The 18,160-nt window shown below is 39.9% G+C and overlaps 1 protein-coding gene across 9 annotated transcripts in view; it reads right to left on the reverse strand.

The window, feature by feature from the left end:
- Positions 1 to 18,160, reverse strand: part of TMEM132C (transmembrane protein 132C) — a 229,766-nt gene that overhangs the window by 34,219 nt on the left and 177,387 nt on the right. For 8 of the 9 annotated variants that reach the window (XM_035341116.1, XM_035341114.1, XM_035341118.1 and 5 more), the window contains one exon: positions 1,034 to 1,177. The exons of the other annotated variant lie outside the window; for it this stretch is intronic. In XM_035341116.1, the coding sequence (XP_035197007.1) occupies positions 1,034 to 1,177 (144 nt within the window). The remainder of the gene's footprint in view (positions 1 to 1,033; positions 1,178 to 18,160) is intronic. 9 annotated transcript variants of the gene reach the window in all.

The following is an 18,160-nucleotide window of genomic DNA, read 5'->3' on the forward strand; positions in this document are numbered from 1 at the left end:
GGTCCCAAGTGCTAATCAAAGGACTTAGTGCTGCAACAAAACATTCTTTCCAAACAAATTGTTGGAGAACTGTGGTAGTCCAGGATGTGCTGCAATTACTGCAAGAACAACACTCTCCTCTTTGTTAAGATTTGGGAATTTCATTTCTTTTTGATCAATATGCTCCAAAGCTATAAAACTCAGACTTTTTTGCAGATGAACTTTTATTTGAGAAATCATTGTGCTGTCATTTTCTATGCACCATCTGGTGATGTATATCAAATACAACATAACAAATTCCTTTTCCAGAGAGCTCATGGACCCAGGGTAAAATCACCCTTGCTCAAGGATCATGCACTACGAAAATCCTATGTAGAAAGCTGCAACAGGATTCCTGAACAGTACTGTCTCTGTACTGACTGCACAAATGTGAATTTCCTTCAGGGTTTTGACTACACATTCACAGCAGAAATAGTTGTGTTGCCATAAGACAGTATGACCCCACAGGTATTTGTTAGTATGTGACATTAAGCTGCTAGTGCTAAATTGATGGATCAGGCAATGTGAGTGCTTTCTAGCCACTTCTATACAGAAACAACTTCTTAATTCAAAACAGCTCTCAGCAGAATGTGAAGTCCACCGGGATGACTTTGCATTGCGGTTGCTGGGGAATATTTATCCAATCCATTCTACTGATGCAGCTGTGGAAGTGATAACAACAGCTGGCAAGGTAATAAGAAACATCTGGAGAGGCAGAACTAACAGCAGAGCTGTTTTTGCAATGAATGAACTCCATGCTCAGAGGACTTGAGGTGGCTTTACCAAGACATTTTAAAACTAAGACACCAATAAAAATTAAACACTGAAATTCTATTGAAACTCAGTGTGGTGGCTGTACTCATGGTCCTAACTCTCTCTTTTCTTAAAAATACTCCTCATGCTTTTGAAACAAAAGAACAATTAATTTACAGGACTAGATTTGGTGTCTGTTCCCAGGTTGTTATTATATACAAAGACAAGAAATTTCAGAAGCCAACACAGGGCATGAACTTACTTTGATGACATCTTCATCTGAGGATTTGCACTCAACTGATTCAGAGATGTCTGTCACAGCACTGCTCTCCTCAATGGAAACCACTTTGATGGGCACTGCCACTGTTTTTCCCGTGAGAATTGCAGTGTTCAGTATTTCTGTATCCTGTACACAAAACAAAGCACAGCACTGTTACGAGACAGCTAAAGACATTTCCAAAGATTGAGCACCAGCTCTTCAGATGGACTTATACTCAAGAGAGATGCACTAATTCTCAGCAGCTAATGACCTAATCTCATCTTCTATTAGGCACAACTCGGAAATAAGTAGTAAAAGTCCATTTATATTTTACCTGCTAAACAAGCACTATCACCTGCATTGCACATTGTTAAATAGTGAGCAAAATGACCACAACTCAGTTCTGTCCAGGCAGGCACACGTCACAGACAGATTCTACTTTTTAATATTTGGGGCTTTTCCCAATATTTACCTTCCAAGACATTAGTTCAGGATTATTACAGAACTGGATTTGATTGGCAGTAGTTGGGACAGGGTGCAAGAGCATCAAAAGCAAAAACATTACTCTCTGAATATAAGGCCATTGCAAAGACAGGGCCTCTCTGTTAACTATGTATCTGGAACTGTTTCAAGTTGATTTAATTTCCGTTGATATGGCCAGTGAAGCAATGTAAGGAATCTGGAAAGAGTTAGTGATACTGTTAACTGCAAGGAAAATAACAAGGAAATCGAAAGTTTGAACTTGGGTCATGGCATATAAAAGCCTTTCAATGCACCATTGACTAAGCTAACTCTTCTAACTCCTGAACTGTTTCAGCATCATTGTAGTCCCAAGATTCCCATGCAGGAAGACCTTCAAAGTTTTCTCCTACTTTCAAATTCCAGCTCTATAAAATGAATAAAATATTCAGCAAAATTCTCAGCAACAAAGTCAAGAGGACTGCTGCTGTTAATGTTAACAGCAGCAAAATGTGGCACTGATACTATTGAATTTGTTTTCAATTCAAGTTTATTGAGCTTGAAATCTAGGTCAGATTTTCTTTTCATCTTGCAACTTGTTATTCCTCAGGTTTTCCTGCTGCTTTCATAAGAAACACCATCAAATTTAAAAAAATAATAATCTATTAAAATAGGGATTTTGGCTGTTTTAGGAAAGTAAGAACATTGTTCCTATGGCTTTTATGTAAACAGAGCTACACAACACAGTAAATTAGAGCCAGATTTACAAATAACGTTATTGGAAAGTCTAAGGCCATCTTTGGAAACTCTTGATTTTTGAAGATGGAGATCCCCCTCAGCCTACTCTTCTGTAGGCAGACTTACAAAGAAACAAGTGTTGAATAACCCACATAGCTTCACCAAAAAGCAGGTTCACCATATTTTTTGCTATATATTTGGCTATTGCAAGTGCTGTATATCCTTTAAAATTAATCTTTTGCCTTAGTCCCTTAACGCCTTATTTTTTGTGGCTCAGAGTGTTAAACAGTGTGAACTAAGGACTCCAGGGTGAAGGAGCAGCAAGAGACTTTGCAGAAATGACAGGACATCTTTTCAGGCTATCTCAGCTCTGCTTTGAAATGATTCTACTCAGATCCAGCTTGTCTTTAGCAACTGTATGAATTACTGGTAGAGAAATCTAATTTAAAGGGACAGGTCCAGAAGAAGAGCAATACCAAAAATAGAAATGACTTTCAGATTTAAAGCATACTTTGTGGCTTGGGGATTTATCCATGTTTGCATTTAATGGCAATCTATGAAGTTCAACACAAAAAAAGAAAATCATATACATACAAAAAAAAACAGACAAACAAACCCCACGCCACTGTCATGAAGAAGATAAAAAACAAAATGTGATTATACAGTGAGATAAAACTTCTGTGCTATGAGCATCAGAGTGAATTCATTACCTGAATTTAACTTGTGACAACCTGTCTGGGAGTCACTAGAACTTCCTCCAGCTCAGCTTTGCTTGTGCCTGTAGTGCTGTGTAATCAGTGACCCCAACAAAAACTCAAATATTAAGAAAAATAGGATAGAAGATAGTGGGAAGAGCAGCAGGCAAGGCCACAAGACACTGATCTGCATGAGGACGCAGTGCTCTTGATTTCCCAGCCCTGCATACCACCAGAAAAAGACCAGCTGCGTTACCTTGCGTTACTGGCAAGACTGCCAGTAAGATCACACTAAATCATGTTTGCTGCATCACCAGCCACAGTCACTGCTAAGCTCTGAGCCTACACCACAGTGTTTTTTTAAAAAATGCAATGTAATAAAGTTAAACCAAGTTGCACCATTTTCTGAGGAACAAGTAATCCTACAAATACAAGACGGAGAAGATTGAACAGGAAAAGCTGCTCTCAGAAAACCATTTGGGGCTCTAGCGGATCACAAGCTGAACGTAAATTGGAAATTACATGCTACTTTGGTTAAAAAACAAAGCCTTCCCACACTAAGCTCTGTAAAGAGCAATATCACCCATTAAGACGTGAAGTCCTTATCAACAAAGCAGTAGTAAGGCCTCAGCTAAAGGGATGTATATTTGAGAGATATACTTCAGTAAAGACTTTCTTAACTGAAGAAAGATGATTACTGTCTCCATATACATAAAAGTCTTCTGAAAATTAGGAGAATAAACTATTTTCTATGTTCATGGACAGGGCTTGAAGTAATGGGCTTAAGCTGCAACAAGGAAGGTTTGTTTGACATTAAGGCAGTCTTTATTATACAAATAATGATAGAGAATTTCTGGAATAAATTGTCTGGGACAGAATAAAATATATTATCTATCACAGAGATTTTTGAGGAACAGGTTATATCTTTCTGAAACAACATTAGTTCTTTGAATTTGGTAAAAGAGGAAAGGGAGCAGGTGACCTCTTGTGGTTTCCTCCACCCCTCTATCTTCTGATTCTCCAATTTTCAAAATTGAATGGTAATACAATAACCTATATATCTTGTATCCTAAATAAGTCTATTCTACTTCACCCATCCCAAACAATATGATCCTTCTTCACTGGACAAAAGAAAATTATCTCTATCTTTAAAATGAAAAAACCTGACATGCAAATGTGAATGATATTTCTGCTTTCTGCACTCCTTAGTGCAGAACTGAGGTACCAATTGCTAAGTAATAAGCTGTCACTTCTGTTTCTCTCTTTCCAATAGGTCATTATTGGTATATCTGAATTCTAAGTGGGTTTGATATTAAGCCACTATTACAAAGGTTAAAAAACCTTTTGAAATTTCCCAAGACCTCTCTATAGAAAAGACAGGAAACTTGACTACTAGCACATTATCAGCAATTAGAAACCTCAATCTTCTGCCTTTTGCCAATGGTATCATTAAAGGAAGCATTGTGCATTTGAATGAATTTATTTTGATTAATTACTTCAGAGCCGCATCTGCATAAAAATTGTAAAAGGCAGTTTGTCATGATAAAGGCTACTGAAGTTTTAAATCTCTTCTCTGCATGACAATCAACTTCAGGAATTACAGATTCATGATGTGCACAAAGGAACGGAAATATATTGTACGCGTTATCTAATAGCTTCATAGCTAGGGCCACTACAGTCATTACAGATCCTCAGCATTAGGAAGCAATTAATCATCACCTCACTAAAAGTAGTTGTTTTTGTGTTTTTTTTTTTTTTAGTTAATCACTGATAGCAGTCACAACTCATTATTATTACACAGATATAGAAATATTGAAGTATAAGCAATTAGCATATTACACAGTAAGGTAAATATTACACATATTACACAGGAATGTAAAAGCAATTTTCAAATCTGCCACTTACCTTATTTTTTCTGTAGTGCCCTATGCTATTCCACTGTGGTATTTAAACTAGAAAGACCAAGGAACTGAGTTTTGATTCTTTTATCTTTTTGTTTAGAGCTAAAATAGAATAACATTAATAGAATTTTGTTTATAGCTAAAATAGAATAACATGAACCCTATAGCACTACCTATGGAATAGCCTTATGGCATAACTTCTGCTTTCTCTGTTTTTCCTTCATATTCCTGCAATACAGCCAAGGGCTTTAATGTACCGCAGAACTGACCCATTGTCTGCATCCCCACACAAGTCTGTTAGGCAGAAACCTGTAAACACCGTATGGGAGGATCCATGGTCCAAGACTCCTGAAAAGCTGAGCTGAAACTCATAAAAATAAAAGGAGATTAAATAGAACTGTCACTCTGTCTGCTCTGCTATACTGAGCACTCTGAATGTGCACAACAGACTCTGATTCGGCTCCCAAACTTTGTAGTCTGCCACCCCCTGTAACAGCCTTGGTCATCCACTGATAAGCAGAAATTGCAGCTGAATTTTTATGAATATCCAAGTAATATTAAGTAAACAATTATCTTCACAGCTGGTAACTGCAGGAAATACAATAACTGGTCTAGGTGGTGACTTTTATGCTTTAGTTTAAAATGAAATATACTATCCTAGTCTAATTCAAGTATAAAAATATAAATATCCTAGTTTAATTCAAGTATAAAAGTATAAATTCAAGTATACATACAACATTACTAAGAAACATTTAGTAATATATTGGTGCATTTCAAAATCACAATATTTTGGCCATTTCCACATTCTTCAATTTTTAACCCCCCCCCCCCCCCCCCACGTAAACTAATTTATTGTCTGTGCAGGCAGCAACTGAAGTTCAAATTCAGATTTATTTTGTGTGACAAAAGACAGAAAGCATCTGATAGAAATGTTTGGACTTGCTCCCAATAAAATAAAAAACAGGGAAAGTAGTGGAAAGTAAATTGAAAGACCAGAAAGAGGATGAGTTATAAACAAGGATCAATATCCAGGTTGGAAAAATGTTCCTGTATGTATATGATAGTTTCTAAAAAAAAAAAAAAAAAAAAAAAAAAAACAAGGGTTGTCATTACTGAAGCCAAACACATATGATTCTCATGGACACAGTAAGGACATATGAGCCTTGGACTTCTTTGGAAGCCCTGAACTGTCTTCATAGCACAATGACAGAATTCTATAACCATGTGACTGACATTGCAGATAGAGTCAGGTTTCTGGTATGAGAAACTATCTACAAAATACTGATTAAGGTGATTCTTCCCCGTTAATATGGCATCCCTTCAATTAGTACAAGATATCAAGAAAACTGTTGCTATTCACACTTATTCAATTAACAAACTAGCATTAAAGAACACTTTTCTTCTTCCTCTAATGGTTAGAGTAAGGCTCCAGTGGTGAAACATAAGGCTCTCATCAAAGGAGATATTCAAAAGCAAACCATGAATTGTGTGCATAAGAAATTACTGTCAAAATTTGTTGATGACTTTTAATTTCAAGCTAGACCTCATAAACAGAACAAACATTTTCAACCAACATAGCATTTTCATTACCCATTAATAAAACAACTACTGTTCATCTGCCTTCTCCAGATAAATAAAGTAAGAGGGCTGAGTGGCTTTCCCATCTCCTGATAGCTAAACACTTGATTAGTAATGACTCAAGTGCAACCGGTTAGACAAAGGCACACTTACATTTGTCTGCATTTTTGATAAGGAAAAAAACAGCAACAAAAAATAATCAAGATCACAAGGTAGAACCGGTAAGCTACATCAGCCTAATTGTTTGGGACTCCCCTGTGCATACCTGTACCAAGCTACCACAGTTACAAACCTTGACATTACATTTGTATAAATCAGGAAAAGAATTAATGAGTAGTTCAAAGGAAAATGCTGAGATCGGAGGCAGGCAGGAAGTCAGGAACTACATTAGAAACTTGAGTTCATTGAGATAAACACACATGATTTGAGGCAAGTATCACCAATCTATAGGAAGCCTCAGAGCTTTCCTGCTTAGAGCCAGGTGGAATTGTGACTGTAAACTAACCCTGATGTCATGACTCAGAGTACCATAAACCTTTGTTCATACACTGGTCTTGGTTCTACCAGAATTAATTTGGATAAAGTCCACTAGCAGTAATGTTGGTATAAACATTTACTTACACAGCTGCACTCATTGTGCTGCTTCACAGAAAATCAGTACTTGTTTAGAAGGGGAAAATAACATTCATAAAACTCGTGTTCTAGCCAGAGCTGAGAAGATGCACATGCTCACAATTGGCCATTTGAAGTTAGGTAACACTCCAGTTGACACTTCAGGAATCTGACCATTTACTTCATCACAGTTTCAGTCAGGGAACTTCCATCAGTGTCAGTGGGAGCACTGTGCAAAGAGCAAGAATATGGAATATGAGCCTTAGTTGCATGAATTAGTTGAAGAGCAAACCTTATGTTCATCCAACCTCTCAATTGTAAGAAGGCAAGCATTCTGCCATGACTAATTTAGGAACTAATTCAACATTAAATTGCAGCAGAATGAGGAAGCAAAGTGACAGCTGTTTAATTAAACTCTAAATCCGATTAGATGGTGTTATTAAGAGAAATCCATGGGAGCCTGAGGTCATGAAAATGGTCCTGTTTACAGACTGAAAATTCTGTAAGTGGAATTTCATAGAATGATGTTAATCATAGCTTAGCAGTAAGATTTCTCCCTCGTACAGACATGGTACCTCATGAGAAACAGACCTACACTGCAGACCTGAAGGAATGACACAGAAAAGCCAATTGTGGTTTAATTTATAAGGAAAGTTTCTTGAAAAAAAAAATGGAAAAGAGGCAGTTATGCACTGTCCACCTTAAAGTCAAGAGTTTGTGCCTAACAGAAAAAGGACAGAAGAAGCAAGCCCTTGCATGTTGTTGACAGCACTTGAATCGGTGGTGACGATGGCTAAAGAGGAGAGCTCCAGGAGCTGCACTGTGCTTCCAACTATTGTTCAACCCCTCACCCTTGATGAACAGTGACACTCTGGCCACACAGTTACAAAAGATGATGGTGGTATGGGAGATAGAAAGTAAACTCCATGCACACCAGTTGCAAACACCATAAATATGCCACAGATGAACACAAAGTTATGCACCACAGGTTTCCAGGGCATCTTGGTCGGAGTGCTGCACAGAACGGTACTGCACTGCAGACAAGTGTTATGCTGATTTGTGAATCCGGTGACACGACGGTTGCAGATTTGAGTTATTAATACTACTAAGATTACAGCTGATTAACAAACTGATATTGTTAGGCAGCAGATTATGTTTTATCTACATAATCCCATGATTAAAAATAAATTGCACATTGAGCTTGCTGCCAACAGGATTCTCTGACACACCACATTGACAGACAATTTACGTGAGAATGGAAAGAAGCTAACATTGCCTCTACATTCTCAGGACACACTGCAGAAGAACAGGGAAATTACTACAGACCAAAGTTTTCAAAGTTTCCCTGAGGTAAATTCACCCCATGGCAGACAGTAGGGGAAGACAAATTTTGGTGGTGGAATTTTGGTTTGCTCATTTCCTTCACTTGATTTCAAAGCCATGAGCCTACCATATGTTAATACCATTTTGCTTCATTCCTCATTTTATAAACATGAGGAATTTTAAGTTGTGAATAATGCTGTGTTGCAAAAGAAACAGGGTAGTGCAGTTAAGCAGTAAAACCAAGGGGCTGGGGGCACATTTTTACTTAATTGCATCCCTCAGTATTCAAACATGGATGCAGATGGAATCCAGATTACTCCACAACAGCTAGATCCACAGTGAGAAGGAAAATGGAAAATAATGAACAGAATAATAGTGGCAGAAAATCAGGCCATTCAAGATCTACATAAGAAACAGGTTTATTTCACAAAAGTGGCCATTTCTGCAGTCTGTTTTTGACCAGGACAGCAGAACAAAAGATCCCAGTTTCTTTTGGATGCTAATTCTTTTTGACACTTGTCAGTCCTGTGAGGTGTTTTCTCTTTATTAAATCTTTGTTAAATGACCAACAATGGACATGGCACAAAAATTAAGGACAATACCTACCCTGAAGAACAAACAATCCAGAATTCAAACACAGATAAAACATCACCCACGGAAAGACCCAAAGGTGGATGTTGGCATTGTTCTATCCTCAGCATGCACAGTATTTGTTTGAAGAGCTTGGTCAGTGTGATGTCTCCAGTGAGGGTCTCCAGAAGTTTTGAAAAAGGTAAATGGAGCAAAGTTGGAAACAGGGATGTAAGGAAGGGATTCAGACTCATATTTCTCATCTCAAAGAACAGTGGCTTTGACCATTGTCAGTACACAGGTAAAGACCCCCAGTGCACAGGTTAGGCAGGGCTCCCTCACCCTTTTCTCTTGGGGATGGCCCACAGCAAGGAAAACATTGGCAGATTCCTGGAGCCAGGACAGAAAATAAACACCATTCAGCTGTGATGGGAAGGTCTCAGGCCCATCTCAATCCTCCTTGTAGTTTTTGTGAGCCATGTAATTTATGACAAAGACCTGTGTCTTTTCAAAATGGGAACTAAGTGTTCTGCAAATGCAGTGCTTTTTAATCACAGAATCACAGAATCACAGAATGGTCTAGGTTGGAAGAGGCCTCCAAGATCACCGAGTCCAACCTCCTACCTAACACTAACAAATCTTCCACTAAACCATATCCCTAAGCTCTACATCTAAACGTCTTTTAAAAACCTCCAGGGATGGTGACTCAACCACTTCCCTGGGCAGCCTATTCCAGTGACTAACAACCCGTTCAGTAAAAAACTTCTTCCTAATATCCAACCTAAAGCTCCCCTGGTGCAACTTTAGCCCATTCCCCCTCGTCCTGTCACCTCGTCCTGTCACGTGGGAGAATAGACCACCCGCCACCTCGCTACAGCCTCCTTTCAGGTACCTGTAGAGTGCAATAAGGTCACCCCTGAGCCTCCTCTTCTCCACGCTAAACAGTCCCAGCTCCCTCAGCTGCTCCTCATAAGACTTGTTCTCCAGACCCTTCACCAGCTTCGTAGCCCTTCTCTGGACTCGCTCAAGCACCTCCATGTCCTTCTTGTAGCGAGGGGCCCAAAACTGAACACAGTACTCAAGGTGCGGCCTCACCAGAGCCAAGTACAGGGGGACAATCACTTCCCTGGACATGCTGGCCACGCTGTTTCTTATGCAAGCCAGGATGCTGCTGGCCTTCTTGGCCGCCTGAGCACACTGCTGGCTCATATTCAGCCAACTGTCAACCAATACTCCCAGGTCCTTCTCTGCCAGGCAGCTTTCTAACCACACATCTCCCAGCCTGTAGCTCTGCTTGGGGTTGTTGTGCCCCAGGTGCAGGACCCAGCACTTGGCCTTGTTGAACTTCATACCGTTGGCCTCAGCCCATCAGTCCAGCCTATCCAGATCCTCCTGCAGAGCCTTCCTACCCTCAAGCAGATCGACACACGCACCTAACTTGGTGTCGTCTGCAAACTTGCTGAAGGTGCACTCGATCCCCTCATCCAGATCATCGATGAAGATGTTAAAGAGGACTGGTCCTAGTACCGAGCCCTGGGGGACTCCACTAGTGACCGGCCTCCAACTGGATTGGACTCCATTCACCACAACTCTCTGGGCCCTGCCATCCAGCCAGCTCTTAACCCAACAAAGTGTACGCCAGTCCAAGCCATGAGCAGCCAGTTTCCTGAGGAGAATGCTGTGGGGAATGGTGTCAAATGCCTTACTGAAGTCAAGGTAGACCACGTCCACAGCCTTTCCCTCATCCACTAAGCGTGTCACCTTGTTATAGAAGGAGATCAGGTTTGTCAAGCAGGACCTGCCCTTCATAAACCAATGCTGACTAGGCCTGATTGCCTGCTTGCCCTGCAACTGCCGCATGATGACACCCAAGATAATCTGCTCCATGACCTTCCCTGGCACTGATGTTAAACTAACAGGCCTATAGCTCCCCGGGTCTACCCTCCGGCTCTTCTTGTAGATGGGCGTCATGTTTGCTAGCCGCCAGTCAATTGGGACCTCCCCCGATAGCCAGGACTGCCAATAAATGATGGAAAGCAGCTTGGCCAGCTCTTCTGTCAGTTCTCTCAGTATCCTAAATGATCTTGTCTCTGTTTATAGTCTCCATGTTGAGATAAACCTTAATTATTGCCCACCACTCACCCTCCTGCCCCTCCCCATTAGCAACAGACCAATCCATATTCTTCCTTGCTAGTACAATTTTCAAATACCCTGCAAGTGGAACTTTTGAATCCTCATAAATTAAACTCTGCAGGCAGAAAAAAGGGAATATAGAATATATTATCAGACAGGAAAACAGAAAAATTTATTTAGATTCTTGATGACTAATCCACACTTACTTTGCAGTGAATCTATCCTGTTAGCTTTCAAACTTGCAAAAGGGAACATGCCCAATGATTACTTTGATGTAGCAGATAAACACTCAGTTGCTAAATATAATTCTCTGATCTCTCAAAAGTGAGCATCTCCTTTAAAATGTAAGAAGAAAATGGAGCAACTGAACAAAATTAGCTATGCCTTAAATTGCTTTGTTCGCTTTACCATTAGTGACATAATCATACAGATGAAGAACGGTTATAAAGCCATTACTCAGACCTGTGTATCTGTACCTGTATGAAGGCTATCGTGACTTAGAGTCAGCCCTCTGAAGGTCCTGTCACTTCTTGCACTTGTGAGTAATAGAAAATCAGACTTATTCTAACAAATTTATTTTGGAAGCAAATATTTATTGTATTTGTTTAAGTTCGTCATATACAGTTTATAATGAGAAGTTAAAACTTGATTTTGGAGCTGTAATATTTTGCCACAGGCACCAAGTCTAACCAACAAATCTTATTTCCTCTCCCTTGTGGAATCCAAGCACTTCCATTAATATTCCTAACAGTAAAGTTCCACTGCCTGAATATTGATGTTACTTTTGTTAATATTTATATAAAAATAACCCAATTCTGGCTCCACGTGATATCTGGATTTCAATATGCTGAGCAATAAGTATAGTAAGAGACTGTTCCTACACAGTTTTATCCTAAGATCTGTCTTTACCTAGCATAAAGGAAGGTGGATGTAGCGGGTTTATGTGACAAGGTTTTGGTAGCAGGGGGCCATAGGGGTGGCTTCTGTGAGAAGGATCTAGAAGCTGCCCCATGGTTGGTAAGGGCCCCACTGCTGACCAGAGCTGAGCCAATAAGTGATGTTGTTTGCGCCTCTGTGAGAGCAAATTTAAGACAGGAAAAAAACGCTGTGCCACACAGCAGCTGGGAGAGTGAGAGGAGTGAGGAACAGCCTTGCAGGCGCCAAGGTCAGTGAAGAAGGAGGGGGAGAGGTGCTCCAGGCGCCGGAGCAGAAGTCCCCTGCGGCCTGTGGTGAGGACCATGGTGAAGCAGGATGTCCCCCTGCAGCCCATGGAGTACCACGGTGGAGCAGGGTTCCATGCTGCAGCCCGTGGAGGAGACCACGGTGGAGCAGGTGGACCTGCACCGATGGAGACTGCGGCCTGTGGAAGACCCCTGCCAGAGCAGATTCCGGGCCGGACCTGCAGCCCGTGGAGAGGAGCCCACACAGGAGCAGGTGACCTGGCAGGAGCTGCTGCCCGTGGGTGACCCAGGTTGGAGCAGTGTGCTCCCGAGGGATGGACCCCGTGGTACGGACCCATATCTGGAGCAATTCTTGAAGAGCTGCTGCCTGTGGGAAGCCCACGCTGGATCAGTTCAGCAAGGACTGCATCCCGTGGGAGGGACCCCACAGCACAGGGGACGAGAGTGACCGAGATGGAGCGGCAGAGAAGAATTTCTATAGACTGACCATAACCCCCTTTCCCCCGTTCCCCTGCGCCGCTCGGGGGGAGGAGGTGGAAGAGGGTGGATGGGGGGGGAAGGTGCTTTTGGTTTCTTTCCTTTGTTTCTCACTTCTCTAGCTCGTTAGTAATAGGCAATAAATCTTACTATCTCCCTGTGCTGAGTCTGTTTTGCCCATCACAATAATTACTGTGTGATCTCCTTGTCCTTATCTCAACCCTTGAGCCCCTTTCATCGTATTTTCTCCCTGTTCCTCTTTGAGGAGGGGGAGTGAGAGAGTGGTTGTGGTGGAGCTCGGTCGCCCACCCGAGCAAAACCATCACAGTGGAATGAGAAATACATGATCCTTTCCCACATGTGCATGGGTTCAATTAAAGTAATTATAACAACACTTGGAGAACTCACATCCTCAGAGAAGTTTAGAAGCCCCACATACCCAAAATGTGACAGACAGAATTGCCTGACCACCAAGCAGGTTGGAGAGGAACTCCCTCCAGCAGCAATAACCAGCATCCCTTCTGCAAGAAAGAGATGTCAGACAGACTCTCCCAAGACTACAGACAAGGGAGCATACTGTCCTAACACTCCTTTCCACCTGTCCTAAGAGCTGTTATGCTACTTGAATAGTGAGTAACATGTACAGATTACACATGACAGTGCATTGCACTTGCATTCGACACTTTTTTTAATGAATCAGGGCCACAATAAATAACTTCAAAACCTCCCTTCCATCCTTAATTACTCTGACAAGATGATCTCATTAGATAATCTAATCCATCAGGTGATGGGAAATGCAAAATAATGGCATGAAATAGAATCCACAGAACATTTTAATGCTTGTCTGAGTCTTTCTTTACTGTCTCAAAAGCTGTAAATGTGCACAGTTTGTCTTTTTTAAGTGTCTATCATAATCATTATGTATCAACAGTGACTGGGCCCCTGGCTGGGGGACTCTGCTTTGTCGGAGCTGTGGCACCGAACTCTATTAGGTACAACTCACTAAAAAGACAAGTATTTTGCTAAAGCTGTCTCTATTTCCTGTTGACTAGCATGGGTAAATCAGGATCCAGTGGCTGGTACATATTTTCAAATAAAGAAGGTATTTCCTTCTGTGTGGAGGAAGAGTCTGTAAGTGACTTCAAAGGAAACAATTCTGGAACCACTTAAAACACAGAATAAGGACATAAGGACAACCGCAGGAGATAGGAAGCAGAAGCCCACATTTCATCTTTCTGTAACTACTTAAAATGTAGAATAAGAACATGAAGGTGACTGGAGAAGATGGGAAGCAAAAGCCCTCGTTTTATCTCTCTCTATTTAGACATAAATGAAACAAAAAGACTGATTTTAAAAAAGATGTGTATATGTAACACAGGATATGTAACAGGATGTAACACCTGCTCTTCTTCTTTGTGAATTTCATTCCTTACTTGCAGTATTTTGCTAAATTGACTTAGAAATGAAAGCACTTACATAGGAACCATATTATGTAGAGAGAAAAGAATTGTACTTAAGGGTTGAAATGTGGGTGATTACCTGAGATATTCCTACTCCAGCATCATTACTGGCTATTTTGAGTATAAAAAAATGCAAACAGATGAAAAGTTGTGAAGAAACAGGTTAAAAGACCTTACTCTGAGACCAATATGATTGAAGAACTTCACTCTTGTTTCAGACCTTTGTCACCTAAGGATATAAGTATGCTTATGGATATTTTTGAATATAAGTATACCTCATGTATAAGTAATTAACTGCCCTAAATTCTCCTGAAAATTCAGGATTTTATACATTTACGCAGTGCCTAAACTATATATATTTCATATATAGTAGACATGTGAAAACATCTAAATTACATACCCAGAAGTACATTTTTTCTTCTAATGAGCACTCTTAGAAGAGTAGCCACACACTTGGAAAATAGAGTGGTAATAAACATATCAAGATTATTACTTCAGTGGCTGTAGCTACTTACAACATTCCCATGAAAGGATAGATATTTGTTACTGATTCCAAAAGCTATGGCAATAAAATAGCCTCAGAACCTGCAAAGTGTTTGGTCCTTTTTAATCTAAAAAAATAGCTTTTCATTTATTCAAACATCTAAGGAATAATTGTCTGAAAAAGCCTTCAGCTATGATGAACACCTCTCATGTTTTTCTCCATTGCTGAATGGTCCTATTAAGTTTATCACAGATGGGATTGGGAATATTGGTAAAGCCTGAATGGGAGAGAAGGATAATAGCCACCTGGTGGTTTTATAATGGAATGGTTCATGGATGCTTAAGCAGTCATGGATGGAGCTATATGATATCTTTTTGCTGAAATCACTTCATGGCTTACAGCTCTCTTTCGTTGCAAAAAGACTAATATGTGAAATTTGTCAATTTAAGGCATTTTCTAGGCTCGAGATGTGTCAGTCATTTGCTTTCTTTTTTCATAAGTCTGAGGAAGTTATTTGGAAAAGGACCCCCAGTTAAACTGGGTTTGCTCCATCATTAAGCAGAAGCAGCACAGCTCTAGTGTTATCTCCGGTCTGTGTGACCACCATGGGAACATAGCTGGTAGTAAAAAGGCAATTTTCGTTAACAGTTTGAAATTTGTCCCATGTTCATTTCAATTAAACCTGCGGCACTGTTATATAGTTGGCTATATATCTGTAATAACATTGCTGTAATAGTGGTAACCGATAGTTGAGGATTGAAAAAATACAAGCATATTAGCACGCATGCATGGGTGCACACACAATTCCACACTACACATATAAGTGAGTAGTCTGTATCCACACATATTCATATCCAACTACAATGGAAAAAAGATTATGATGCAGTCTGTGTTAATACAATCCATGTAATTATTGTAGACAGATAGAGGCAGAACTTTTCATTTTATATGTATTTCTATCTCACATATTTCCTGCAATTTCCTGCAAATTTTTGCAGACATCATGAATTAAAACATTACCCCACTGAAATTAGCAGTGGTCTTGCCAGTGGCTTCAATAAAGCCAACCTCTATTCTATCAAGTGTTGTGGAGTAAACCCAAAAAAGTCCTCCCTAATGTGCTTCCCTGCAGTCGGACCTGCACTTCTACATAGCCCTGCTGACTTGAACCTGAAGGACTGGTGTCCTATTCCTTGGGCAAAACTGATTTAGTTGTCTATAAAGTTAATCATATGACAGATACAAGGGCTTTTCCACCAATTAGTGATAATCTGGATCAGTGTGATACGTTTGCTGTTGTGAGTTTCTCTCTTAACATGTTGCAAACGTTCTCTGTGGTCGAAATGAAATTAGCATCATCTAGCACTGACATCACTGGCGGGGTGCAGCCTGTGTAGACAGAGTATAACAGTAACACAGAGTCCTGCTGGGTAGCAAGGATGGAAATCTCAGTGTGGTTTCCCAATGGTGGGAGTCAAGAAGCTTCATAGTGAGGACCTGAGAGCACCTATACCCATATAATACAAATGTGTGCTTTTTATGTGTTTCAGTGTGTAGTGCTGTATTGCTCAGCAGTAGCAGGAAAAGTGGTCAAGAAAGTACATTTTGTGTAAAATTAAATTGTTCTGTGGAAATTAAACTACATACTGAAGAAATCCACAGTAACAGACAAAAAACATGGCATTTTCAGGGATGTGCTTCACCACAGCTCCACTTGACAATTTGCAGCTCTGGGGAAAGATTGAAATGCTTAAGAATAGAGTGCCATTTAGATGCTTGTAGGCCTCTAGATGCTCTTTCAGAATGGCACAGGTGTCCTGTAGGTCTTGTATCATACCTGGCAGTTCTGGATAGATGGCTGAGACTCTACAGCATATAACAATATTAGACACCTATGTGTAGTCACCTGGCTCACTTCTTTCTTTCTTCTAACTTAGCAAGGTAAGTTTCCAGTCTTCCATCTCTGTGCTACAGCTCCCCACCTACATGGGGGCTACATCTTTACTCTATGTGGTTAACAGCAGAAGCAGAAACTTTTTTACAGCACATAGAAATATGGTACTTGCTATAATCTGCTCCTAGAATTTCAGCTGGAGCCCCCAGATTCTGCTGATATAAACCATGTTTTATATAGTGCTGAAGGACACACTGACAGAGAATAAACAGCTCGGTTTGGATGAGGGATGTAAAATATTAGCTAGCCTGACTGCCTCACAGAAGCTGCAAGGCACTAATCACAGTGTGAGGTGGGATGTATTCTACAGCTGGGGTGAAGCAATTTTAAATGCTTTATGGACTTTAAGGATGAAGTGCTCCCTCCCTCATATTTCCTTTTTTAAAGTAACTGGGGTATTGCATGATACATAGATGACTTTTATGACCACTCTGGAGGGTTGTGAACTTGTTTCATCTGTGCAGATTAATATGTCATTGATTATTAATGAGCATTAAAACTATATAGTAATAATAAATATTTATTTTAACTAAAACCACATGAAAGCTAACAGGGCTGTCACTGTTAGTAGTTTCTCCCTCTAATGGGGAGTATTCATCTTCTACAAAATTACTTAAAGTCCTCAGTTTTTGACCATGGAGTGCATATAAACACTTGGCTCATGTTTCTGGATTTCAGAATTCTATTTAAACCACAGTGGAAGAGAAACAGACAGCTTCTGCTAAAATCTTTCAATTTAATTTAGTCTATTTTAGAAACAGCAAGAGAAAATTTCTATTTGTTCTTTCCTTATTTTGGCTATACAGCCTTAATTTCCGATAAGCATAATCTGTAACCAAGACACAACAGAGCTTCTTTTGGAACTCCTATCAAAAAGTAGTAATAAAAATGCAGAAAATAATCATTCTTATTATTATTTCCTTTCCTTGCCCCTCTATTATTTTCCCTTTTCAAATAGCTTATTGATTTCACTGCCTTCATTGCAGGTCCACATAAGCAAAGCACACAGAGGACAGGAAAAAGATTATTGCATTAATGAGAGAAGATATTGTACAGACATCAGGAACTTAGTACAGTTAAAAAGATGGGGGAGAGTGACATACAAAAAAATTAAATTATTGACTAGACACACAACTAACAGACTGGCAGGTCTTACCATATATAGGAAGTAAAAATGGCATAAATGTAGATCTATATAAATGCAGAAAGTATATATAATCACAGATCCAATTCTTTCCTCCTGATTCAAGCAAAGATGCCCTTTACCTTCAAGGGATGTTTTGCATGATCATGCTAGCTAGAGATTCAAGGCTGGAGAAGCATCCTTGAAAGATATTGCCATGCCCATTGTGTGAGTCACTGATAGGAAGGGCAAAGGGATCAAATCCCTTTGCTTAAGGCAGTATTTTATGAGTATAACCTGAAGCAAACACAGCGACTATTATCTTTATCTGAGCATCTCAGAGCAACTTACAACATTGAAAGAGGCTTGAAAAAAGATTTTAGTGCTTGAAAGCTTGTCTGTTTTTTTTTTTTTTTTTTTTTTTTTTTTTTTTTTTTTTTTT

This window comes from Oxyura jamaicensis, chromosome 15 (genome assembly GCF_011077185.1).
Source record: "Oxyura jamaicensis isolate SHBP4307 breed ruddy duck chromosome 15, BPBGC_Ojam_1.0, whole genome shotgun sequence".
NCBI lineage: Eukaryota > Metazoa > Chordata > Aves > Anseriformes > Anatidae > Oxyura > Oxyura jamaicensis.